Source organism: Calidris pugnax, unplaced genomic scaffold (assembly GCF_001431845.1).
Source record: "Calidris pugnax isolate Ruff unplaced genomic scaffold, ASM143184v1 scaffold246, whole genome shotgun sequence".
NCBI classification, from domain to species: Eukaryota; Metazoa; Chordata; class Aves; order Charadriiformes; family Scolopacidae; genus Calidris; species Calidris pugnax.
In genome coordinates, this window is record NW_015090989.1 from 770,850 (window position 1) to 798,537 (window position 27,688).

Below are 27,688 nucleotides of genomic sequence, written 5' to 3' on the forward strand. Positions count from 1 at the left end.
GTTCTTAGCATCAACAAAGGCAAGGCAAGAGCTGCTGGGAACTCCAGCTGGGACCAGAGGAGGGGCTGTGGTTCACCTACCTCCATCCCTTTACTTACAGATCAGCACCTCCTTGGAAGCAAAGAAAACAAAGGAGGAGGAAGGTGAGCCACGGCTCCTGGGTCCTTTGGTGCTTTCACAAAGTCTTAGAAACTGACAATATGAGGTGGAACAGTTAGGTTAGGACTGGTTAGAACAGTGGAGGTACCCAGTGTAATATGTAGGTCAAGACAAGCTAATTTTCCATCCTTGAAATTGCTATGTTCCTCAAAATGGAAATATATGAAGGGGATAGAGCAGCATTTTCTTTTTGTTCTTCTTCTTTGCTTCTTTTTTAATTTTACCTACAATGAAGATTGAGGCACTCAGAAAATTAATTGTAAATCTATTAATGTATTACATGTATCCCATTACCCCAGTATCACAGTACCTGAACCCATCAAATCTTCTCTGCATATTTGATCCATTTTGCATATTTATATATATATTTATGTATATTTCACGTAACACGAAGTAGTGCCATGAACTAAATTCAGGCTACCAAATTCTAATGGATACTTACCAGTAGTAATATTATGACAACATTAACAATTACATTAAAATTATTGCAAGAAAAGTATGATTTAACATGAAATTTTTAAAAGTATATTTACAGTCATGAAATTCAGTGTTCCTCAATCTTATCATAGCTGTTTTATGACAGACAAGCTGACAGTGAGAAAAAACAGCAGGAAAACTAACTTCAATACAGTAACTTTGTTACATCTGTTTGTGTTCTAGGAGTCTCTATCACCATATATTTTAATGAAGTTACATGCTATACTATGATACATAGTATAGACCTAATTATAAAAATAACTCCCCTTTCTCTTACTCAGAAAAGACAGGAATTTTTGCATCTATGTACAAAAATTAAACATGGAAGAAAATGTGTAATAGTCTAGTTTTCAAGGGCTACATTCAGAGTGTGTGAAACACACACACAAACACTGCTACTCCTTAAGCAGTACAGAATCATTCATTTTGCCAAAAGTAGAAAAGAACTGGTTTTGGTTCAGGCATGGTACCGCAACAAAGTAAAAAGAAGTAATTAAACAAACAAACGAAAAAATATGTAGAGACCAGTGATTTTCATATATATTTTACGTCACTGTCAAAAGAATTAGATACAAATTTTCTTTAGGATGCACTAAAGGATGACATTTTTCATATCCTGCAATTTATGCATGTATAATGTCAAATTAAGCCGTTAGTGGTGGTGGATATTTAAGAAGTAATATATAGGCTTTGATTCAACTTTTCCAAAGACTTTCATGAATCTAGAATACCATAATTGAATGTGAGTATGGATGAATAAAAAAAAAAAAAATCTTTATATATAGACAGCCTGTGCAGTAACTTTGGTGCCAAAGTCTGGAATTCACAGAAATAGCAAGCACTTCTAAAGTTCTCTTGTACATATGGACAATCAATGCTTGTCAGTCAACATTTGAACGTATTTAAACCTGGACTTTGAAAGCACTTTGACAAGCTAATACAAACTAACAGACATATATACTAGTACTTTTTCCTACATTGATTCTTTCTCTGAGATCTGAGAGATTGCCTTCCTTTCGATATATCGCAAACTCAGGACTCTGAAGCACTGCTTCTGAGCGGGTCATCCAGCTATGGAGCTCTGTTGTATCCGAGTCAAACCTAAGAGATGGAGAAGGGCAATAAGAAATTTCATTTCCACAAAATCCGTGAAAATAGCATTGACAGTAACCATGTTTAACTGGCTGTTTAAACAAGTGAACAAGCAGCAATTTCTCTCAGCAAAGGACAGTTTTAAACCCCCCACATTTCGTTATATAGCTCATAAAACTATTCACTCTACAATTTGGAAACAGAAATACTTATTCATTTTTAAGACAGTGATTTGACAGCTGAACAGATGCAACAATTTTCACAATAAGGACGCTAATTTTACAAGCTGATGTTTTTGGAAGACATGAAACAAGTGGCTCTCACAGTGAAGAAAGTGGATCACAAGTTCTGTTAGCTCAGCTGAGGATGTAAGGCCTATCTGGCTTACCAAATGCAGCTTTCATACCTGTAAGATTTCTGTCCCAGCTTGTGCTGATGCTATTACGAAAGATATTCAGCAGGTAAGGTGACCATTAGACCAGAGTCTTTTCAAATTGACTCAACTTTGTTGTAGAGTGTAATTACTCATCAACAGTAGATTATAATTTCCCTACAGCTAAAATTTTAGAAACTGCAAATTAAGATTTCCAACTCTCTGCATACTTTTTAACTAGCTTTTATTATACAACTTTTTTTCTTACAGTCTGGATTCTCTCATCATGTCCTTTAAAATTCATCTTAATTTTTGTTATCTGTTCAGAAGGTAGCAGTTCAAAATGAAGGTTACCATATGCAGATATTTCAATTGCTGATGTGTAGAAAAATCAAACTGTGATTCAGTATCTCATGTAGTTTTTAAAACAAGTTTTTTTCTCAGTTGTGCTAAACTGCATTCCTGATTGCATTTCTTTATTGCACTGTATGTTCTTATATTTATACCTGGTTTATAACTGATTTTCCTTTTGGAGCAATACAATGAAAGCAACAGAATACAAAGACCAAGAAAAAAAAAAATCAGCTGTATCTTTCACTTAGTTTTGTAAATATGGGTCATATCATTTACATGCAATTGAAAATCTCTAAACACAAGACCTTGAATGACAATTATATCTGTGAAGGAATTTATTCTTTTATAACAATACACTCGATATATATAAGAACTAAAGCACAAGGATGCAACGTAAAATCAGGTGCTACAGAAATCCACATATACAGAAATGAAAAAAGAATACACCTAAGAGTTCCATGTTTGATGAAGTATTTATGCCTCCCTTTTTTCCCTTCTCCACTGTGATCTTTGTGACTCCATTTAACAATATGGTGTGAAAGACTGAGCAATAAATAATGAAAACAGAAGAAAAAAGAATCATACACTGTCTTAATCCTGGCCCAATATTCTATATTCAAATTCAAAACTCTTAGGAATACTGTTGATAAAGCAATTCCCAATAATACTATTTGAACACTCATTAAAGGAGAAGAAATGTTATTGTGAAGTAATGAAAGGTGCAGAAATCTTCGTTTTATAAAGAATTGTAAGTTCAGAGATGGAAGAAAATGAAAATTCCCACATGGTTCGGGGAATTTCTGTGCTGGTACCAGATTCTAATCCCTGAAATTGAACTGCGCTACCAGTAAAGAGCTTCCTACCTCAGCTTTATTTCTGATCCTACATGACATTAAATCAATTGTAATTCTTGAAATATAATGTTATCCTCCGTTCTGCATATAGTCACTGCATAATTAATAAAAGTTCTCATGAAATTTTAAGACTAGGAGAAACCATAAAACTGGAATACTGTGTATTCAACAAGAGTACCCAATTTTAAAGCTAATGGACTGGATTACAACATAAAACTTAACAAATTCATATATCTTCCTAACATAAATCTGTATATAAATTAACTATATTCAGGATCTAGTGAAAATTGCCACACCTCTGCCCAATATAAGAACGATCAGTAATGTGAAGTTCTACCAAAGTAGTCTCTAGGACAAAGTAGAGTTCCTAAAGTCCATGCTAAGGAACACATTAGATTAGTTACTTTGGAGCAGCTGCCTAAGGACTGTTATGTCACTTGACAGTTGCTGAGCTACAGTGAAGCCCCCAAATCCAGCGCATGCTTTTTTCCAAAAGACAGAGTAGTAACGCTGTACTGTCCTGCCCTATGTTTCACACAAGTATCCAGTTCAGGGCTTGTCAGCAACACAGGCAAAATGAGAAACAAGGGAACCTGTTTTAACAGTCAAGCCAGAATTTGGTCAGCCTAGAGGTTCTCAACTATTTGCGACTTCCACCCTCTCCATCTTTGGTTCTTCTAACTCAGTAAGCATTGTACAAACCAGTGCCCCAAAATCAGCTGCCCAGGTTAAGGAAAATATTGCCACTCCTGCTGCCAACATGCTCTCCATTCCCCATTCTTCTCATGGTCAGCAACACTATAGGCAAAGTACACAAGAAAGTAACAATTGCTTCTTTCGCCTTACTTAAAAGTCTAGCTAAAGCCGGCCTTCTCTGGGGTCAGCTGTTGTGGCAACTCGGATGTTTTATAGCATTGGTACAAAGTAGCAGTAAACTGGAGAAGACCACAGAACATCAGGCATTTGATAACAACGAAGACAAGTTTACCAGTCCCTCAGTACCAGACTCCCTTGACTGGAGGAAAAAAATTATTACTTCTGGTGCTTGTGTCATTCTCAAACTGCAGGTAAGTAGGAGACCACAGAGACCGGCTTTCTGAAGTGTAGCCTGGTATTAACCTGGCATAGGACGGCAACTGATAGAGTAAAATGTTTACCAGTGACCATTTCTAAACCCCTACTTCCGCAACATCCCTCCTTGAAGAGGAATAGTAGAATTTGGGACAGTTTTGACAGCACAACAAAATAATCAGGAACACATCCCACGGCCCAGAGATTCATCAGATGATGGTAAGTACTAGCCACAGCAGACAGCATCTTGACAGAGCTGATCTCAGATAACAGATTGCTCTGTCACTTGCAGTTTCTTCTGGAGATAAATATATCTCCACAAACAAAGCCTCCTGCCCTAAAAAGGACTATAAAGAGGGGGCAGAAAAGGATTAAAAGACATGGAAGTTAATTCTAAGTAGCTTTTTGCAGCACGTAAATATCCTTCATAAAGACATTTTTCAATTACCTTGGAAAAAAAATAATTCTCTCTTATGTTCAGCTTGTATAAAACCAGGAAATACAGGTAGAATATGGGATTTAATCATTCGACTATGATGATTGGACATTTCCTTTCTGAGCACAGCTGCAGTTACAAACTATATTAACTCTAGATTGATATCAAAGGATCAATATAGTCTTTAAATTGCCTAAGAATAACAATACTTTTGACATAAAAAAAAGTAATGCAATGTTACCTTTCTGACCCAATGAAGTTGAAGTGCATGTAGGATTTGTTAAAATAATTCCATGGAAGACAGTAAAACCAAATCACTTGAGATGATACTCTAAATAATTACCTTATTCAACATACACGTTAGTTTGCTCCCCACCTAAAAATTCAATCTGCAGCAGAGGATTTATTCTTTATGCAACATTCATAGTTTAGTTTTCCAATTAGTCTTTCCTTCTGCTATTCCACAAGAGAGATACTATCTTTTGCTGCTCTCACTGCCCTCTCTCGGCAGGCCAGCACATGTCAGCTGAATTCAATTAGTCTCTTACTCCACAGCATGTTTGAAAAAACTTCTTCACATTTTTAATCCATACCATTCAAATTTTCATGGAAGTCCCCCACAAATTGATTTTCTGCACCACACTAAGCCATATGCCCACTTCAGATTCCCATTCAAAACTCTCTTGCTGAGATTACCACATATGTTCGAATATTATTCCTTGTCCTAGCTTCCCCTTCCTCTTCTGTATTAACTATATGATAAATCTCACCTTTAAGGCATTTCACAACTTAGCTGCATTTTTTTTTTAATCTTTCTGTGCATGGAATTTCTAACCCAAATACCCAGCAGAATATGATACTCAAGTATGATACTACTAAAAGTCCCCTATCTAATCAAATACTTTCTGCAACCCACTAAGCAACAGCAAGCATTAATTTGGTTATATTTCACAATAAAAACAAACGCAATTTTTGTTAATAATCAAAGGGCTAACTGACTATAAACCTTCCATCAGTGCAATATACATTATAGAGGTCCTTTGAGGTTCTTACAGCCAATATCATCTAGCAAAAGACAATGGTATATTTTAAACTAATAATTTTGCCTTTTTTTAAACACACTGTCAGGGTATGATAACAGTGAATAAATATCCATGAAACAACCTTCCACATATTTATACAAACAACTCAAATGTTGTACAAGTTCATATAGGAACACAAATCATGAATTACCCTGCTGTCATGTGACCATCATGGTGTATAATCCTTTGCTCGTTTTTCTTTCCCTCTCCAAACAAAGCTTATCTCCTTTATGAAGAAAGACTGAGAGAGCTGGGACTCTTTAGTCTGGAGAAGAGAAGGCTGAGGGGAGACCTTATCAATGCCTACAAGTATCTCAAGGGAGGGTTGAAGGAGGAGGGAGCCAGACTCTTTTCAGTGGTTGCCAGTGAGAGGGCGAGGGGTAACGGGCACAAGTTGGAACATAAGAGGTTCCACTCAAATATGAGGTAAAACTACTTCACGGTGAGGGTGACAGAGCCCTGGAACAGGCTGCCCAGGGAGGTTGTAGAGTCCCCTTCTTTGGAGATTTTCAAGACCCACCTGGATGCAGTCCTGAGTATCATGCTCTGACAAGCTCTAGGCAATCCTGCTTCAGCAGGGGAGTTGAACTAGATGATCTCTATGGTCCCTTCCAACTCTAAAAATTCAGTGAAATTCAGTGAAAGCCACACCAGGCATGTCACCACTGTGTATCTTGGGCAGACTAAGACCATTTGCCTACATAGTGAGGTGGCAGGGAACAATACAACTCGGGTCCAAGAACTACAGTACTGAATTACTGCATTTCCATGACTGGGCTGAAATGACCAGCTCACCAGCGGTGTTCCTCGGCTTGTAGCTCTTCCTTGCCTAGAACATGTCAAAGAAGAACTTTGCAGTATACAATATCCATAGGCAGAATTATTCTGTGATGAACTATTTCCCTGCTGTCTATATTCCTCCTCTATATTTGTAGCTGATAAGCATTTGATAAATAGTAGTGTTTTTATCTCCTAATTCAACAGATTATTTGTCCTAATAAATATTTTTCCCTTCCTATTTTTTTAGTTCAGTCCTCGAACAATTTTCTCTTCTTTCTGAATGATATTCTGGACCTCCTTCTACACTTGTGATACTATTCAATTTAGTCTCATCAACATCACGACCAGCATATTTCTGCAATGTACACTAAGGCATCAAAGAAAATACTAGATCAATCCCAAGTGTAAATTTCCTTCAGAGACTTCACTAGTATCACCTTATTAGCCTCATAGTACCCCTTCTTTACCCAACTATCCATCTTACCCCTGGTAAGGTATGGTTATTAACTATACCTTCCCCAGTCTGAACAGTAATTCCTGAACTTTTACATGGAATGTTTTGCAGACATTTTGATAGATCCTCTACATTTCTCATATGTAAGCAAATCACTTATGGCTAAGGAAAATTAAAATCTAGAGTAGTTGTAGAGTATGTTCATTAACACCATTTGCCTTCAGCAAAAAGCCAGTGGCTAGACATGCACAGCAGTTTTAAATCATCATGCCTTCCAGTGAGTGCCAAATACTAGCACTCCTGTAATACAGGAGGTAATTTCAGACACTACTTGCAAAGAAGAATATATATTCTCAGTGTATTTGCCACTATGCCATTTCTCACCTCACAAATAGGATCAAGAGTTAAAAACGAATGAGCACTAAGAGTTTATAAAGTGTCCAAGTTCACAGCCATCAACATACCCATACCTCTTCTTATATTCTAAATGAAAATGTTCATAAATGATTCCACCTGTAAATGACAAAAAACTATCCTGTTGTGTCTCAGTCACCTTTTCCTTTCCTCTGGCACTGACTACACAGTTGCAACAATGAAACCAAGGACCACCAGGAAAACTTAAGACATGGCTTTCCTCTTTTCAGGTTTGCTAAGTAGCGTTAGATAACAATACAAGAGCAAAAGCTGCTTTTAGTAAGAGGGTAAGGGCCAAACAGCCCATTGGAGTTGCTGGAAAAGTGCTAAAAAAAATCAGGATTTAGTTCTGACTACATCATTAACTGGACACCATTGGGCTATTTAAAACAACAGCTATGAAAATACCACATTGAATAAGTCATTGTAATTTTTCTTTGATATATTTTTCTACAAAAGTCCAAACCTTTCTAAGTAATGAAGTATTAGAATCCCAAATATAATAATTTTCAGAGAAATTAAGGCTACTCTCTTTCCAAAAAATTATGCTAACACTTGTTAAATAAAAAAAACACTAGATGGAGCAACTATCCTATTTTAACAGGTCTTTCTCTTTAGAGGGTATAAAGCCTCTTTTCAAATCTGAAGATTAAAATTATATCATTAATAATGTTATAACAAATAGACTTGGAAACATTGGGAAACATGTACAAAGTTACTTACTAAATGGCAAAGAATGGTATCTTTGGACATTATTCAATAATATTAATATAAAAATATGTTTCAATTAAATGTTCAACAGCTCTAACCTGTTTGCTATTTAAAAATCTACCATGAAGAGAAAAACGTTCAGATTTTTCTATGCTACACAACTGACCTGTTTTTCCCAGAATATGTAAATAGCATAGAATCATAGAATCATTCAGTTGGAAGAGACCCGTTATCTTGCAACATCTTCTCCCATTTACAGGGGTTTTTTTTGTTCTAAAACTTCAGCTGTGTTACATTTGTCTCTAGTTCTAATGCCTAATGCATACTTTCAAGACCTTTCTTATACAGCTCCAAGTTGTTTTTTTTCTTTTCTTCTCAGTTTCAAATTAACTCCTTCAGGAAGAGGAGCTTTCCTATGACCAACAACAGAACTTAGCACATGCCTGAATTTTTCTGACATTTTTAATCATTACTTTTAAGGTAGTTTTTGACTTTTTTTTTTTTTAAGGTATGGAAGAAGACAAAAAAAAGTCAACTGTTTCTTATCTCTGCTTTCCAACACTTCTGGTAAGAAGCTGCTTTAGGAGGCAAGAAAAATCAACAGCTTCTTTCCCATGCTTTTATGCCACAGTGAACTGGGGCAATGGAAATATGGTATTCACTCCTGTGTATGCTATTGGTCTACAAGTCAAATTGCTTCTTTCAATTTCTTCAGTATAAATGGAGACTTTCATACTTCTAATCCTTGCAAAAACCTCAAAAACGTAAAAATAAAATGCATTCGAGAAACCTTGATGCTTCAATCTTAGCCATCCATTGCAATTCACAATACAGGTGCAATATATCTTTATGACATCCTCTAGTCTTTCGAAAATATTTAGATCACAGAAAAGCAAATGTGGAGCACACATCTTTCCACTCCATGTGACCATGGAGTCTGACACATTTATTTCTGACACACACTTTTATAACAACAATGCTGACTAAAGCTTGAGAACAGATGAAAGCTCACAAAACCTGGAGGCATTATTCACCACCTCAAAAAAGCCCCAGCCCCAATATGTCTTTCCCCCCCGACCTCAAAAAAAAAACAAACAGGCAAGAGCATGCAGTGAAAAGAGATCAATGCAATCTGGTTGCACACCTTTGAAAGCTTCTGGCAAGTATTCAATAATTGCTGGGGTTTCTTAATTAAACGAAAACTAAGCAGTACAGAATCATCAACTCTTAGTCATTAAGTGCTCAGGGAAAATTTTTAACATAAACACATACACAATATAAAATGATGTAGGAGAGGTAGGTTGAGAACCCGCACTCTCTTAGTATATTTCAAGACCCAAAAGCTCTCCAGTACTATGGCTTTTTTTTTGTTCTTAGGTGTAGGTACAACTAAATATACAACAAAACCCCCCTGAAAGGTCTTGCAGCCAACAACGGATGCCAAAAATAACTGATGGACTGTTTGCGAATTCAACCGTGAGGTTCTGTTAAGCAAAAAAAACATTGATGAAAAAGGTGTCTAGCCACAAATGCACATAGAAATTTTAGCTGAGCACCCAAACTGTAAGATGAGTTTTCTTCTCCCATTATTATGCATATGTTCAGTATAAATATGCTGGAGAAAGACAGCAGCATACTATCATATGTATTCATTTCTAAAACTGCATTTTTATAAAAGCCAGCACCATAACCATTATTCTAAGCTGAAACTCCTTTCCCAAAGTTTCCTTTCAAAGTGTTTCTCTGAAGGTATTTATTGACTGGTCATCTCACTCCAGAACACCTGCTTGGTGTAGACGGGAAAGGTACATAGTCTTTTTTTGGCTGTTCAGTTAGAAATGCCAAAATAATTATCTAAATGGAAAAACATAGCCTTCAGATAATATAACCATTATTCATCCTGCTGTACAGCTGTGGACATTTCTAAAATTGTTTACTTTGCACATCACCATATTTTAGGCCCACTCACAGTTATTCAGTGAACAGGCATACTGAACTAGTTCTCATAGAATGGTATGATTGCATTTTTAAGACAAATCTCATTAACTCCTGCACACAAAGCAATATTCCAGCTAGTTAGGCCATATTAAAGTATATTAAAAAAATGAACTCCCTTTTTCCTGCTAGAATTCAGCTTTCTTTCCTACTAGATCAAAATAAAAATGTGAACTGTGCAGCAATGAAAAGGACTCTGATTTTAAGTATACATAAGAAACAACAACTTATTCAATTATCTAAAGTCATCCTAGACAAAGACTGAGAACCACTGATTGTTCCAAGGTTCATATCTTGACTCTTATTCAAAAGCAGAACAGAACTTATATGGTGAATGAATATTTTTCAGATAGCACAAAACAGAAATCAATCCTCCTGAAAACCTGGTATGCAAAGGCAAAAAAACATTAACACTCTGTAAATTTGGTAACAGATCTGCCAATAATATAGCTGCAAGCACAGTCTCCAATTTGATAATATATCCTGTTGCCTGTACAAGGATCTATCAAATTTATATATATCCTTGCTAGTTGCAATGCTTTAGACAGACAACAGCTAAAACACAAAGAATTTACAATTCTCAGTTTGTATTAAATGAGGTATTTCTGAATATAACCAATTCCTATAGCCCAGCTAATTCCTGCCCTCTGTAAGTTTCCTTGCATGATGACTTAGAAGTCTGTAGCCTGCTGTACCCTGCAAATTTCACTTTCAGCATTAAGGCAAATCAAAAGAGTATGAGAAAGAAGGAAAATACAGACAAATATTCTTGTGCTGGTTTTGGCTGGGATAGAGTTAATTTTCTTCACAGTATCTACTATGAGGCTGTGTTTTGGGTTTGTACAGGAAACAGGGTTGATAACAGGGAAGATTTAGTTGTTGAGCAGCGCTTCCACAGAGTAAAGTCCTTTTCCGCTTCTCACACCACCCCACCAGCAAGTAGCCTGGGAGTGCACAAGAAGTTGGGAGGAGACACAGCTGAGATAGGTGACCTTATGTTTATGTCAAGTAAGAGTGGACTGAGAGCAGCCCTGAGGAGAGGGACTTGGGGATACTGGTTGACGAGAAGCGCAACATGAGCTGGCAATGTGCACTTACAGCCCAGAAAGGCAACACATCCTGGCCTGCATCAAAAGAAGTGTGGCCAGCAGGTCACGGGAGGTGATTCTGCCCCTCTGCTCTGGTGAGACCTCACCTGGACTACTGCATCCAGGTCCGGAGTCCTCAACATAAGAAGCTTATGGACCCGGTGAAGCAAGTCCAGAGGAGGACCGTGAAGATCATCAGAGGTCTGGAGCACCTCTCCTATGAGGACAGGCTAAGAGAGTTGGGGTTGTTCAGCCTGAACAAGAGAAGGCTCCAGGGAGACCTTATAGCAGCCTTCCAGCACTGGGGAGGGACTCTTTATCAGGGACTGTAGCGATAGGACAAGGGGTAATGGCTTCAAACTGAAAGCGGGTAAATTTAAATGAGATATTAAGAAGAAATTCTTTCCTGTGAGGGTGGTGAGGCACTGGAACAGGTTGCCCAGAGAAGCTGCGGATGCCCCATCCCTGAAAGTGTTCAAGATCAGGCTGGATGGGGTTTTGAGCAACCTGGTCTTGTGGGAGGTGTCCCTGCCCAGGGCAGGAGGGTTGGAACTTGATGATCTTTAAGGTCCCTTCCAACTCAAACCATTCTGTGATTCTATGAAGTAAGATTATTCCTGAAGTATTTAGTTTGGGAAAAAAAAAACAGTGAAAAGTTTAAAGATACCAATTATTGGAACAGTTTAAAATTTATGGGGAATTTCCAGTTGTAGTCTTTCACTTTCAAAATTAAAAATGCCAATATTTTCGAGGCAGTGACCATGTCTTAATATAGGTTTACTCTTGCATATAAAACAAAAGATCCTGTTTGAGATTTTTGCATATCACTACTGAAACATTAACAAAAATACTAATGCTTAAAATTTCTGTTAAGTAAAGACACTGGCACCTAAAAAATCCTTAAACAAATTCAAGAATTCTGAGTCTGACAATAGTCATATACAGCATTCTTAAATAATGAGGTTAAACTAGAAAACTTTACTTTTAGAATGGTCAAAGAGGGATAAGATAATTCCCAATTCAGATGCCTATGTATAAATAGAAAGATGCCCCTAAGTATCTATTTTTTCAATTACGTACTCCTTCAATTAAAAGAAGTCATCAGATTTTTCCTATTCTTGGTATATCTCACTCTTATTAAGTCGAAAACTATTTTACAAGAAAATAACATCATTTAAAACACACTGAACTAAACAGAGATATTTTCTATAGAAATGAGACACTGAATGCAGCTTCATTTTTCTTTCAGTCCTTGAATCTGTTACCTTGGAATACCTGAATATCAAAAAACAGTTCCAAAACAACCATTACACTGAGTGTTTGAAGTCTAGCTTCTTCGCATCTTATTCAGAAATTTAGAGCCAATTCTACTTAAACTTATCAGAATTTTTTCTTGTGTTCAGTATTAGTCTAAAGTCGCCTGACACTTATACTTGGGGTTAAAGCAAAAAAATCTGAAAATAGTGATACTGCACATTTCACCAAATATTAACTCTGCCTTGGCAGAACTGTTATTTCTACTGCTGACTCACAAACCAGAAAGAATACAACTTGAACTTTAGAAACTAGGCAATATCTGCACTACCAGTATTCTAACTATTAAAAAATGATTTTTAAAGAATGTAAAGAGCTGAGAACTAATGGTATGCTTTTTGTCCTTCAAGTTTCAAGACTATAGTCAAGTGGGACCCCACAATGCCATATACACGGACTTCTACTGACTATAATTACTATCACAACGGTATTGATGTAATGATTAGCATTCTATACTGCAAAATACTTGGGCTAGATGCACAAAAAATCCACAACTCATCCTGAGTAAAGCAGGTACCTTAATAGAGAACAGAAATACAATTTCAATCTCAAAAAATTATACAGCAAGCTATTGCAGCGATATGACTATTTTTGCATTCTCATCCAAGCTCTATCAGCGTTCTCTGTCTCTTAATGATTCTCACCTCTTCCTAATTTCTGAATCCACAAGGAGTTGCCTCTTTTTGTGGGGTGGAGGTGGTGGGAGTTCCTCTTTAGCATGCTTAACCAGGATTTGTTCTCTTGTGGTCACCATAGTTACAGTTTCCATTACAGTTGTCTGCGTTAGTGATGTCTGAGTGGTAGTGACAGCCTGCGAAATCTGGGAGAAGTATTAAAACAGAGGTCACGCATTGTTTGAAAGACTTCAGTAAAGACTGTTTGCAGTAGCAATAGAAAATAATAAGAAACTGCTCCCGTCTGATCATAGGCTGACCTTCAGAAAAAAATAACACTATATGCAAGTCAAACCAAATTGTTTTATCTGACTCATGCTGTGTGAATAAGATACCTGCAGAAGTCAATACCAAGATCAGAAAAGATCCTAAACAGAATGAACTTATGGCTCCCTTCAAATCATGCTGAATGCAGAAAAGAAGTGAATGGACAATTTTGTGGCGGAATTGAATGATAGCAAATTTATAAAATGTTACTATTGCTGTATGTTATTCTGCCTCCATTCCTCCCTCCATTTATTCCTTGAGGAGTGATAAAGGCATGATAATGGCAGTAAATTGACTATTTTTATTTTTATCATTTATAAGAATTTTCAAACTAGAATGCAATTCTTCACAACCTACTTGCACAAAAGGGCAGTTAGCTTTCAGTCAGGAAATCTTAAATTAGAAAACATGCACCAGAAGGCAGATTACTTTGCATAATTTTTATTCCATAATTAAAAACTAATGTTAAGGGCCATAACAGATATAAATACACAGAATATGTAACACTGTAAACACCACCAATCTAATGCATTCAACTTTGCCCCGTAATATCAAAACAAAACCTTCATATAGTTCAGCTGCATTAAAAAAAAAAGGAATGATGAGAAATACTTTCTGCTCATGTATGTTTGAAAGATGGTTGTACATGTACTGCCTGTTTCTATTTGTTCCCATATAGCACCAAACTACACATGTCCCATTTAAAGGTGTGCAGCTGTTCTTAAGTCCCTTAAGTCATGAGAAATGGGTCACTTCTTTTTTTGGTTTTGTCAGATGATGGGTCATTTGTCAAAATGCTCTAGTAACAGCTCCAATGACCACCTCACAGTTTACGGTCAGTGAAATGGAAGATAAAAGGAAGAAGTTATACCAGGAGCTGGAAAAGTTGTGCACCAGAAAAGCCCTGCCTGTTTGCTTATTGCCAATATGCAAGAAATAGAAAGGCCTTCCAATGCCCTGGAAAAAAAACAAGTTTCTCCCAACACCGCCAAATCTTTCACGTGGTCTTCAAAATCAAAGTCTTCTTGTTCTTTATCCAGTCTGCCAGTGGAAGTGACGAGTAAGGAAGTCCATTACCACAGTAATTTTGGCAATCTTTCTTAAAGCAGTCATCTCAATGCTATGCTTCCCCCTCTAGAAACGACCAGCTGTCTATGCTTTAGAGTAGAATCTGGACTACTTAGAAGACGACAAAATTAATATTCAAAGCAGATTTTTTTTAAATCTCTGAATTAATTATGTCAGAGTAAAATGCTTGTTAAATGCAGGGACTCAGCTAGCATAAGAAATAAATAACATTTTGGAAGAGAAAAAAACCCAGTTGACTTTTTAATCACTTCAACATTATGTATTAATATGCTCAAGTTCTCTTAGCAAGATGTATTGACTTTGATATTTTCAACTACAGAATTCATGAGAATTACATGGAAAGGTTTCTATATGGTTTTATTAAAACTTCATACAGCATTCTTTTCAATTTTCTTTTTAATTTATTTTATTTTGGGGCAGAAAGGAAAACCAAATTAAAGCTTCTGAAATCTAGGGCTCTATGAAATTTGAGGATAATACCTGATGTCATCTTTTCCTGGGTTGATTCTGTATCTAAGAACACTCCAAATAATTGCTTGCACCTTATATGCAGCTTTGGCTACAGTCTCCCTTTCTTCCTCTCACAAAATTCTTATCACATGGAGTTTTATCCAAAAATCAATGACAGGATTATGTTTCTGACGCATGAGGTCATATCCTGTCATGTTTCTATTTGCCAATCAATACTAGGGTACAGTTTACAGCAAAGAAGGTAAAAAACAGAATAAACCACAGCTAGGGCACTGTAGGAATCATCTGTATCAACTACACAGGAGTAACAGTTTCAACTGATGATTGGGAGCTTCTTCAAAAGGAGGCAATTCAATTACCATATGCACAGGGCAGTCAAGTCACGATGCTGTGTGGGGTAATGATTTACATGTCAGAACAGTAAAGAAGTATTTTTCAAGCTGAATCAATAGGACTGCAGGTTAAATACTATATAGTGCAAACAGAGAATGGAGATGTGAATTTGAAGTTCATAATCATTCTAATTAGAGCCTGGGTGAGACTAAAAGGTACTGACAATTACATTGCAATGTAACTCCGGAAGATGAAGGTGGTTCACATTTAAAGAGTGCACACATCATAGTAGGTAAAGGATGATCCTTAAAAATGTAAGGATGTACAAAAAAGGAAGCAGCTTTTATTCACTTCCCTGACTAAAAAAACCCACACATCTTTTAAATCTAATCATTTAAGTGGTTTGTTTCATGTATTATTCAAAGATGGTCCAAATAATGACAGTATAGTTTCTTCATTCCTCTAAGTTCCTGACAAACAAATAGGAATCTCAGAAGGGGCGATACAGAGTAGATCTTTAACGCACTAGAAAATCATATGGAAAGTGTTAAGGTGACTCACAAGGCTGCACATTAAAAGGCTTTTAAACCACAATGCTTGCCTGCAGTTTCACATCAGCAAGCTCATCTTAAGAACATATTAAAACTCATCTCTTCAGAGTGGACAAATTTAAATCTTCCTTTTCATCCTCTACAGGCAAACGTATGTACAATGTATGTATAGCACTTCAGTAGTTTTATGTCATTTTATTTCTCTTCTATGGCAGCCTACCTTTAATGCCATCATTTATTACTGCCTTTGGAAGTGCCCTCCACCTGATAAACTCATAATTTTCCTTAACACTCACTTTCGGAGCTGTCATTTGTTCTTTGATGAAAAGTATGTATGTGAGACAGGAAGTTCAAATGAGGAATGGTGTTTTCTTTAGTTTGAGAAGGTTTTCAGTACAATTTAGTGAAGCATAACGAACTCACCAAAGGTGGGTATAGAGTTTCAAAAAGCTATGCGTCTAGTCTAAGCAAGTTGTCCTTGTCCTTGCTTCGACTCTGTGGTCAGTGAAGGAAAGTTGACACTTTCATGATGAGGACAAACTGCTTCTCAGAGGTATCTCTCTCTCTTTCTCACCCTTGCCGTCCACTCACTGTAGCAGAAACTTCAGCCATAAGTCCAGACTAAATGCTTAAATTCAGCAGCAATGAGTGGGAGGACTCACTGTCTACTTTCTGCAATTTTCCTTTGGGACGTATAACTACTTCCTATGTCTAGTTGGAGAATCAGCTTTGAATTGAGGCTGAGACTGTCTCTCTCATTTAATTTCATATTTTGTTAACAAATTAGTCATTTAGGGACACCTTAGTGAGAGAGGGAGGGGAAATAACTAATGACAAAAATGTAATTATGAAGGTACTATAAGAATTATTAACGAATGGAATAAAGTTCACTCTGAAGTCAATATCTAATTTTGATGAATAAAATGTTCATTTTCTGATAGATTTATTGACAAATGTTGCATTTGTCACCCTTTTCCAACTCCCCTCCTCATCAGTTCATGATTAGAGAGAATTAGATCTTCTAGAGGCGTTTTTTTCTTGCAGTATAAATGTGTCTGTAATGAATAAATGTATAAACCCCACTAACATTATCTGCCCTGCCTAAATAGAAACCACATGACAAAATGTACACTGGCCGTATTTGATAGAGGACATACCTAAAATGCATAACAGTGCCTTAGGAAGCAGCCATCAGTTAGCACTGAGCACGCAATGTCTCCAGAATTTGAAGCAATAGGCATGCCCCCAACAGCATACCAACTCTAAGCCAAGCAAAGTAGCCTCTCCTTGGAGGGAAACCTTATCAATTGAAGTGTGCTGCTATGATAAGACAGTTACACTGCTCTGGGAATCCAAAGCATCTCCCACCTGTGCTGCTTTGTGATGTATGGATGTACAGCCTCAGGATTGTTCACGAGGAGCCTATCTTTTCTGTAAGCTAAGTTCCATTTTCAAAACTAGTATCTGCTTTTAGGACCGATCAACAACCTAAATAATTATTGAGCCCTCTGAAGTGACTTACTAACTTCTTCAAATCATTTGACTTTGGCCATCCCAAATTAAAAATGCACCTCTGGATTTTCCTCAGCATTGAAACAACATGTTTCCTACAGAAAATATACAAGAATTAAATAAAATTTTCAACTGTTATAAATGGTGTGTAGCACAAACTGGCTTTGCCTTCTGTTAATAAGTTAAATTCTACCCTTTACCCATTTACTTCTATTCTGTTCTCCTAAAATGATTTTTTTAACTTCAGCTAGACAAGAAATTGTATCACAGAGCAAACTAAAAGATTAAGGTATGAGTCACAAGCAAGGTTACTGAGTGGTATTCAGATCACTAAAGAAGTATAGCAGCTTTCGTTTAATTACCCAAACATAAGCTGATAGAAACATTAGTACATAGCAACAAAAAAATGCAGCATGGTCAAAGGAATTGAATCCTGTCCTCTAGGGAAAGGACGGAGGTCAATGCAGTAACATTCTATGTTGTGCTAGTCTTAATGTCCGTTTCCATTTCACCAATCATACAATGATACCACAAAAATAACTCAAAATTAATGAGATAATGGAATAAAACAAATGGTGAGCTGATTTGGGTTTAAATCCAATAAGAAAGAGATGATGACAGATGCTAGGAAAAATAAATGGATATATTTTCAGCACTGCACCAGAACACTGATTTCTGTTATCTGGTTTAAAAAATGTGAAACTTTAACATCTCATTTTCTTTTTAATATATTAGGGTTAACGTAAAGGAGCTGGGCAAAATAATAGCAGATTATGTTATTTTTCAATTGGCATTTTGGATTCATTTATTTTTCCAAGAAACTTCTTTTTATGGCCTCTCTTTTTAATCTGAAAATCAGCATAACATAAGCAGAAATAAAATAATAATCTATTAAAAACTTTCACTGTTGAAAAGAAATAAAAATAATTTCTTTTTAAGTAGCAAACAGTCCCTACACTAACTTCAGACAGAGACAGCCATAAAAACTGTGCATTTGAAGTAACCAACTATTATGGGTTAAAAATAAATTAACTGGAAAGAGTTATTATGGATTATAAAAATCCATTTTTATTATGGATTGTATCATCCCTGAAAACACAGTTAACAACCCAAAAAAGTATAAAGAAAGATCAAAAATGAAAAAGATAAACACAATTCTTGAAATTATATTATAGTTGTATTATGCTGTCCTAAAAATAAAACTTCTTAAGCAGTCATGCAGGGAAAAATTTTAAATAATGTAACAAACAGCACTAAAACAACTTAAAGCATTTGGCTGGCAAAGAATTTCAGTGTTACCAACTGAAAAAATGATGGCTTTAACAAACCTGTGTAGAATTGCTCTCCACTTTCTGCACAAGGCTATCCCAGCGCTGGGCAAAATTTGCAAGACGACTTTCCAGCTTTTGAGCCACTGCTTTATTTTTGACAGCTACAAGGAGGTCTTGGCTGAGTGACTTCAGCTTACCCATCATTTGTCTTTTCATTTCTAGATCTCCTTTTAGGATCTGTTAAACAAAGTAACAGCAGGAAGAACAGTACGTCAGACAGCAGTAAAAAAAACCCCAAGAATCAAAGCCAACAAACTTAGAAGAAATATTCTACAGAGTGCATCATAAAGAACCAAAAAAGGGTAAGGGTATTTCATACGACCTACTATACTTCCATGCTGTTGTCACGGTAAAAGCTGCTGGCAGAGCTGACATAGTGGAATGGACACATTGCACTTCACAAAGCAATATAACATGACAAGTAGAGCAACTCCAGATATCAGAGCACGCCTCAGGTGGTGACACAAATCAAAAAGCTAACAGCTGAGTGACATTGATAACCTTAAAACTGCACTAATGTTAACCACTATATCAACATTTCAAACAATGTTTCTTTAAAGTTTTGTTGTACTTTGTCATATATTGCATATTAAAACTCACTGGGAAAAAAAACTGTTTTCTGGAAAAATAACATTTGATCTCAAACCAGGATTAAAAAAAAAGCTGAAAGAAAGTTTGGTTTTGGCAGTACTGAAGAATCATGCATTTCTCATCTTCCTTGGATCTCAGCAGACTCTGGTTACACAGCAGTAGCCACCTAGGAAATAGGGAAGCCTTGCAGAACCCCAGGAGCCCTTCTGAGTGTGCCAAGGAAAGGGCTCTGCCACTGGGATCCTGGAAACTCCTATGTGCAACTACTGCACCCTGCAAGCCTCCATACAGCTTGAACCTGTGGACACTAATGGAAAAGGAGAAATTGTCAGTCTTCACATCTCTACAGCAGTAAACTGCCAAGGGATCTTGAAACTCTTGAGATCTACACATGTGAACCTCTCTATGAAGTAGGCTCTTCACAGATCCAAGAGATATTCGTCACTCCAATTCTCAGCTGTGTTTACTTTTTCATTACTCTACTGGTTTACTCCATTGGTTTTCCTACCTTAAGTATTCATTTTCTGCGGCAACAAAGGGCATGGACTTCGCCAAGTGGTGAAACAAAGACTTTTAATGTTTCATTTTTTCAGCATATAGAGTTTCTGCCTTTGATCATGTGCCATGCTCTCTACACATGTGGATGAATGTCCACCTGCCGTTATGAGCAACACAACTGGCTACATACAAGTGTTCACGTGACTAGGCTACCAATCATCACTATCTGCTTTGATACACTGTTATCTGCTTTGCTGCCTTGACATATTTCACACCCCACACACATATTGCCATATAAAGACATTGTTTTACTGTTCCCATGCTTCCTTCCTATCAATGCAACTCCAACTTCCTCATTCTCCACAATTCTGTACACCCTAATCTGTGCTAACAATGGCCAAATTTTGAACTTTCTATGCAACTGGGGATTGCAATCTAATTCCCAAGGCATGAAATGAATAATTGAATGGATATTTAGACAACAGAATTTAGTCTACATATACTTTCCATAGCAATATCATCAAAAATTGTAATCTAAAATACATATCAGGAAAAGAAAGATTAATAGTCTTTGTAATCAGTACTTTTCCATTCAGATGTGGCTTGAAACACGATAATTACTAATTTTAGATACAGATAATATCAAAATTTAAATTGACATGTCCCTAAGAAATAGCAACTAACACACTTCATATTTAAGAAACTGTTTGCATAGTAGCTAATCTGATGGAGGAAGCAAACTAGATGGAAAACAATTTACTATCTTAAAATTCAAGGATTGCTATATTTGACTTTTTTTTTTTTTTGCTTACGGTGTCTGAAAAAGCTCACATGAAAGCTACCACATACACCGATTGAAATAATAAAAAAATGGTACCCTATGAAACGTGATTAGTGAATTCTGAACAGCAGCATTTTATTTCCAACCTCCACCGCTGACAACAGCTGTGTAACAGCTGACAACAGAAGTGAGTTCAGCATCAATCTCAGATACATGGAGAACAATCAGTAAGTGAAACATTAGCAGGAGAAGGATGCTAAAACTTTCTGTCAAAGGTACTGCTCACTACTACCTAAATATGTTTTTTGATAGCTGCAGTTAACCTGTGATTCTGTTTTCACATTTCCTTACTGACTACCTGTCAATGTGCTACAGTAACAAATAGCATGCTCTAGGTTTTACTTTTTTTCTGATACAAGAAAAGACCTGAAATACTAATGACCTAACAACAAGATATGCAATTTACCAATCTGCAAGAAAATAAATGGTACTGTTTGATTTATAAAATTAATTATCAAATAACTTCTGCCAAATGCATACCGTAAACTCCAATATTTGAACATTATTGGAGAACAATCAGTAAGTGAAACATTAGCAGGAGAAGGATGCTAAAACTTTCTGTCAAAGGTACTGCTCACTACTACCTAAATATGTTTTTTGATAGCTGCAGTTAACCTGTGATTCTGTTTTCACATTTCCTTACTGACTACCTGTCAATGTGCTACAGTAACAAATAGCATGCTCTAGGTTTTACTTTTTTTCTGATACAAGAAAAGACCTGAAATACTAATGACCTAACAACAAGATATGCAATTTACCAATCTGCAAGAAAATAAATGGTACTGTTTGATTTATAAAATTAATTATCAAATAACTTCTGCCAAATGCATACCGTAAACTCCAATATTTGATCCTAATAAAGTGGTTTCCTTATTTGTTGGTAATTTGCTTCTACTAGTTGTGGTTTTTTTAAGCTTTTAATTGTTGCTCTTTTTCTTTTTCTTAAACATCACCAAAAACTTTTTTTGCTCATTGTAATATTCTTATCAGCAACATCTGCTGTAAACTAATTGTTCAGCTGCTAAGAGATTTATTCCAGTAAAAATGGTGTTAATACCTAATTTATCTCTTCTAATAAGTAAAGAAATTTGCATTAACTGAAGCAGAAGAAGATTTAACTCTATATTAATGGAATACTTACTATAAATATACAGACCTAGATCTTGTATGCCTTTGCAGTAGATCTCAACATGTTTTACAAAAAAACCCCACACTGTCACCTTCATTTTACAGGCTGCAAAACTTAGGAACAGCACATGAAAACAACCTATCCAGTCTGTGCCATAAATGACAGTAAAATTTCACCTCAGTCTTCCCACTTATCAGTGGATCACATTCTCCAGCTTAGTCCACACTTTATGTCAACCTTCACCTCGTGTAAGAAATCTGAGACAATTATAGTTACAGTGAACAAATAGTAGTTTTTGTTTTACAGAAAGATTTTTAGAACTTGAGCAACAACCCATCAACATCAGAAAAGAAATGCAGAATATTCAGTATTAATACATGCACAAAGTAATAAAGCCTAAACAGTTTTTTTCTGACCTTTAGACTAAGCAAATCCCAGAAGAGAGTTAATGACAAAGATCAATTTTCACATACAAATACCAAATTAATCCTCTGAAACAAGCCATTGGAGATTATTAAACCACAAAAATTTCTAGCAAAAACAAGTTCTATCTGAAAAAAAATCCTACAAATAGATATTATGGGTACAGTATATAAATTAAGAAGAAATTTTAACAGAACATTAGAACTGGATGAATTGATTCACTAACCAAAAATACATTTTACCTATTCATTTCAATAACAATGAAAATGTAACTCCTAAAGCTGAAGGAAAAAGAGAGACAGCATCTCAACTGGGTTTACATTGCAAGATTTTGGCAGCAGGGGTGCTGCAAGGGTGGCTTCCGTGAGAAAAGACCAGGCACTACCCCCATGTTGGATAGAACCAGTTCCAGACGGCTCAACAGACCCACTGCTGCCCAAAGCTGAGCCCATGAGTAAGTCTGGTGCTGCCTCTGTGAAAATATCATTAAGAAAGGGTAAAAAGTGCTGCACAGGAGCTGTAAGAGAGAGGACTGAGAAAAATGTGAGAGAAACAGCCTTGCAGACACCAAGGTCAGAGAAGAAGGAGGGGGACGATGTGCTCCTGGCACCGGCGGAGAGATTCTCCTGCAGCCTGGGGTGAAGACCATGGTGATATAGGTTGTCCCCATTGAGCCCATGGAATACCCCATGCCAGAGCAGGTGGATATTCCTTAAGGAAGCTGTGACCCTGTGGAGAGCCTGGGCTGGAGCAGGTTTGCTGGCAGGACCTGTGGACCTGTGGGGGACCCAGACTGGAGCAATCTTTTCCTAAGGACTGCACTCTGTGGAAAGCACTCACGCTGGAGCAGTTCATGAAGAACTGCAGCGTACGAGAAAGATACATGTTGCAGCAGTTCATGAAGGCCTGTCTCCCATGGGTGGGACCCCATGCTGAAGGAGGGGAACAGTATGGCTCTTCCAGCAATCCTAAAACAGGAATCCATGCGTGGAGATTTTAATTCAGAAACAATCTCAGTCTTTCTGCTTCCTCAAAATCTTTATTACTATCCGAAAATACATGCATACTGACTACCAGTTTAACAAGTAAGCTTACTCTTAAGCAGTAATAGCACTTACTATAAGGAATCCTGTCTTAAGTAAAATTAACAGTGTATTTCTTCCCACTTGAGGAGCATGAGATAAAATTACTGTGGAGAGGACACTGATGTATTTCTGCATCAGCAAACAGTAGGTAAATCCTTATCCTTTCAGAAGTATCCTGAACTGCAAATATGCATGAAAACTACCAGCTGCTCTTTCTTATTTTACCTTCTATTTGTTATTATGTGATGTAATGATTAATGTGATGTAAGAGTCAACATTTTTTTCATGCTGTGAACAGCATCTCAACAGACTTATTTCACTTCAGGCCTTTTAGAAGTCTTAGGACCTTGTAGGAGGGTTATAGAATTTCAAATGAACAGTCATAATGCTAAATGGTTTAATAAAATACCTTCAGAAATTTCCTTCAGGCCTAAGAGACAAAAATCTGGCTAAAGAACATGACCTTCATCTTGCCAAGTTGTACATATGAGAGAGACAGGAAAAATAGGCTGGAAGGTCTTACACTGTATCATGATATCAAACCTAAAATTCTTAAGATCTAACAGATAAACTAATACTGTAAATTCCTGCTGGATGTGATTAGACAACTGAGGGACTGAGATACCATTTGTTAAGAATATAAACATTTTTATATTAGGAAAAGAATGTATGGTTATTGCCTTAAAAAATCACCTTTACAATTCTGGAACAAGCTGCCCTAATTAAAGGTCATTTTTCGTGACAGCTTCTCCTTTACTACAGCCAAACACATCTCTGTGGCCAAAATAACATATGCCAAAAGACATGCATGATTTGCATGTCAGGGTTAGGACACCATGATCCCGTTTTTCCCTATTTCTAAAAGCCAGTCCAAAAGCGGAAGTATATATTCCCTGACAAGAATTTTCATGTGGGTAATGCATTAATACAAATTCTCCTTGAGTCAGAGAAGACTAAAATAGTAGATCTCCATCCACAAAACTCCTGACAATTTGACATTGTGTGAAGGTAAAAACACATACTCACTGGAATTTTGAGATCTCTGCTACTAGGTCTAAAACCTGATAGAGAAATTCCAAAAGAAGAAAATATTTTTCTGCTACAAGTCAAGGAGTCTACAGAGACAGTGTTTCTCCAGCATAACAGCAACATTTCTAAATATAGATATCTAAAGTATTGTATTGCATAAGTATTGTATGGATCAGCTGTTTCTAAAAGCATCAAAGTTATTCATGCGCAAAAAAAGATTAAGTTACTATTAATAAACCCTGCCTGTTCTGTCAATGATGACATAATTCTTGTTGAGATTCAGGGGGATGGAAGAATCACTTTACTCTGGTGTTTGGACATTTAGTTTCATGAAAGACTGCCAAGCTTTCATGAAAAGTAATGCTTACAGTTTTAAGCTGGCCATATAATTAACTTCATAAGAGTGTGTATTTATTTCATTAACCAAATTTATGAAAATACTACTAAAGAAAAATATTTCCCTCTTAAAATTGTATTTCCAAGTGATTCTGAAAGGTACCCAAACTGGTCTTACCCTTAATACTTTCAAACCATTAATAGCTTACTACTTCACAATTTGTGATAAACATTTCAAGCTCCAGTTCCTATCTCCTCCAGCAACTGGCTGAAACCCACAAGTACTAATTTATTGAATAAATCTGATTTTCTTGCCAAAACATTTTCTTCATGAAGGTACTGTAAAGCATCTTGAGTTGCCTCTAATTCATTATGCATTAATAAAAGCCTGGCTTGCAGTCAGCTTCAAGACTGCCTGTACATTAGATTATCAGACTTTCCAAGAAGTGTTAGACAACTGACTACATGAAGAGTTCCTTCCTTTACAAGGAAATTGACTTAATTCTAAGTAATCTTTAATCATAATCCAAGTCTGTGCCTTCTAAATATATGCTTTTATTGGCCCCTAAAGAGTTACAGAAGGAAAAAGGAAAAAAAAATAATTACAATTTCTTAGGATCATGCTGACAACCATACTTTGAGGTCTTGGATTTGGGGAAAAAAAAATATCAACAAATATTAACTTCCTAGTGATTCTATGAATCAACAGGTATATTTACCATTAATTCTGGACCACCTGCAAGGCAGTTATGAATTAAACAATCAAGCTACAAGGATTTAAATTTTTTAAAAAGAAAAAACCCCATACATTTGTATATGCGAGGATAAAATATGGTAATTTTTAAAATCACAGTTACTTAAACTTCAGAAATATCATGGTATTTTTATTGACCAAAAGCCCAAATGTATCTACTTTTAATACAGAAAGATGGGTAGGACATCAATTCTAAAATAATTTTTAAAAATCTAAGGTTGAGCGTAAAGTATAACAAAATAGTTAATAATAACTTGAGAATCTTTCGTGCCTGAAAATTCTAGTATGTGAACTGTAAAACCAAGTCTTGAAATAATGCCTGGGACACTTTTTTCATACCTATCTGACTAAACAAATATAATAGTTCTGTTTAAACAGAAGATTACCAATGAACTTCCTATTTACAGCAATATTAATTTACCTATATTAACAAAAGCATGGACATGAATGGTTCCTTTTCTCTAAATGCATAGTCATTGTTATGTACAAAAATAGCACATACCATACCATTTTCTCTACAAATGTCTTAATGCTACAAAACCATTTGCAAGTATAAGCCGTGACAAGTTTTTTATCTCTACAGACACAGCATCTGTCTAGGCCAGTCAAACCTACGTTACGTTCCCTCCAAAAAAATGATGCACTGTAGAGCATTTTCTGAAGAGTGAGGCAGAGGACATGTTGAAAAGGGTGCATTTTATGTATGTAAACAGATTTCTGAAATACAGTTGAAATATAGTAGTACTACTAATGTCAGAATTTCACAATTTTTGAATCTTCAGCATTTTTCAAGTTCAAGGAATGTATAACAGGTTTTGCTGTGTGATGAGTACTTGCTCATATGCATCTGTCTTTGTACACATATGTATATACTCGGTCTCACATACACAGCTACAAGAGGGAGTAGAAAGGTTAAGGAGCATCATGGAGTCTGAGAAAGAGATGAACTGCTGGAACCATATTCTACCCTCCCTGAGACAGAAACAGGAACAACTATCAGGAAAAACCCAAGATCAAGGGGTTCCTGTATCCTCCTTGCAACAGGCTGAAGGAGGTAACTTAAAGGAAAGGAGTGAATGGAGTCAAGTCTCTGCTTGGTGCCACAGGCGAACCCTCTCCTTGCCTGCCTCTCCTTCCCAGGTGCCTCTGTACAACAGGCTCTGGATGTGGAAGGCCAGGCCACAGCAGATAATGTGGATGACGTCCATCTACACTAGAGGTGCTGCCAAGGTCAGAAATGCCTACCTCCTGTATCACAACCACCTCCACGAAAAAGAACAAATGGATTATAGCTGTAGATGACTCCCCTTCTGAGGGGAACAGAGGGCCCAATGTCCTGACCAGACCCTCCTCTTAGGGAAGTCTGTTACCTTCCTGGAGCCTGGGTTAAGTGCTGCTGGGGGACTTCAACCACCCCAACATCTGCTGGAAGAGTAGCACAGCAAGCTGTAGACAATCCAGGAGACTCCTGGAGTGCATCGACGATAACTCCTTAAGCCAGACAACAGACAGCTCCACCAGATGATATGCAATACTGGACCTGATGGTGACCAACCCAAGTGTGCTAATTGGTGATGTCAAGATTGGAAGCAGCCTGGGCTGTAGTGAGTGAGTGGAGTTCGCAGCCCTGAGGGATATGGTTCAGGGGAAGAGTAAAGTCAGGAGCCTGAAATTTTAGGAAAGCGAAATTCCAGCTCTTCAAGTAGTTAGCCAACAGGACTCCCTGTGAAACTGCCCTCAGGGCAAGGGAGCAGAACAGAGCTGGCAGATCTTTAAGGGCTCTTTCCATAGAGTACAAGACCTCTCGATGCCCAGGTGTAAGATACTAGAAAAGGAAGGTGAGAAACCAGCATGGCTGAGTCGAGACCTGCTGGTCAAACTAAAGGCCAAAAAGGAAATACACAGGCAATGGAAGCAGGGACAGGTATCCTGGGAAGACTATAGGGACACTCCCTGGTTTTGTAAGGATTGGGTCAGGAAGGCTAAGGCATGGCCAGAGCTTTGGCAAGGAATGCAAAAACTAATAATAAAGGCTGCTATAGGCGTGTCAAACAGAAAAGGAAGGTCAAAGAAAACGTAACCCCCCCCCCCCAACCAAGACTGTCAAACTGGTAACAATG

At 36.9% G+C, this 27,688-nt stretch overlaps 1 protein-coding gene across 7 annotated transcripts in view; it reads right to left on the reverse strand.

The window, feature by feature from the left end:
• The window catches only part of DMD (dystrophin), a 1,195,780-nt gene that overhangs the window by 761,925 nt on the left and 406,167 nt on the right, over positions 1 to 27,688 (reverse strand). For all 7 annotated transcript variants that reach the window (XM_014954058.1, XM_014954055.1, XM_014954053.1 and 4 more), the window contains 3 exons: positions 18,880 to 19,059; positions 13,299 to 13,474; positions 1,614 to 1,737 (listed from right to left, as the gene is read on the reverse strand). In XM_014954058.1, coding sequence (XP_014809544.1) covers positions 1,614 to 1,737; positions 13,299 to 13,474; positions 18,880 to 19,059 — 480 coding nt within the window. The remainder of the gene's footprint in view (positions 1 to 1,613; positions 1,738 to 13,298; positions 13,475 to 18,879; positions 19,060 to 27,688) is intronic.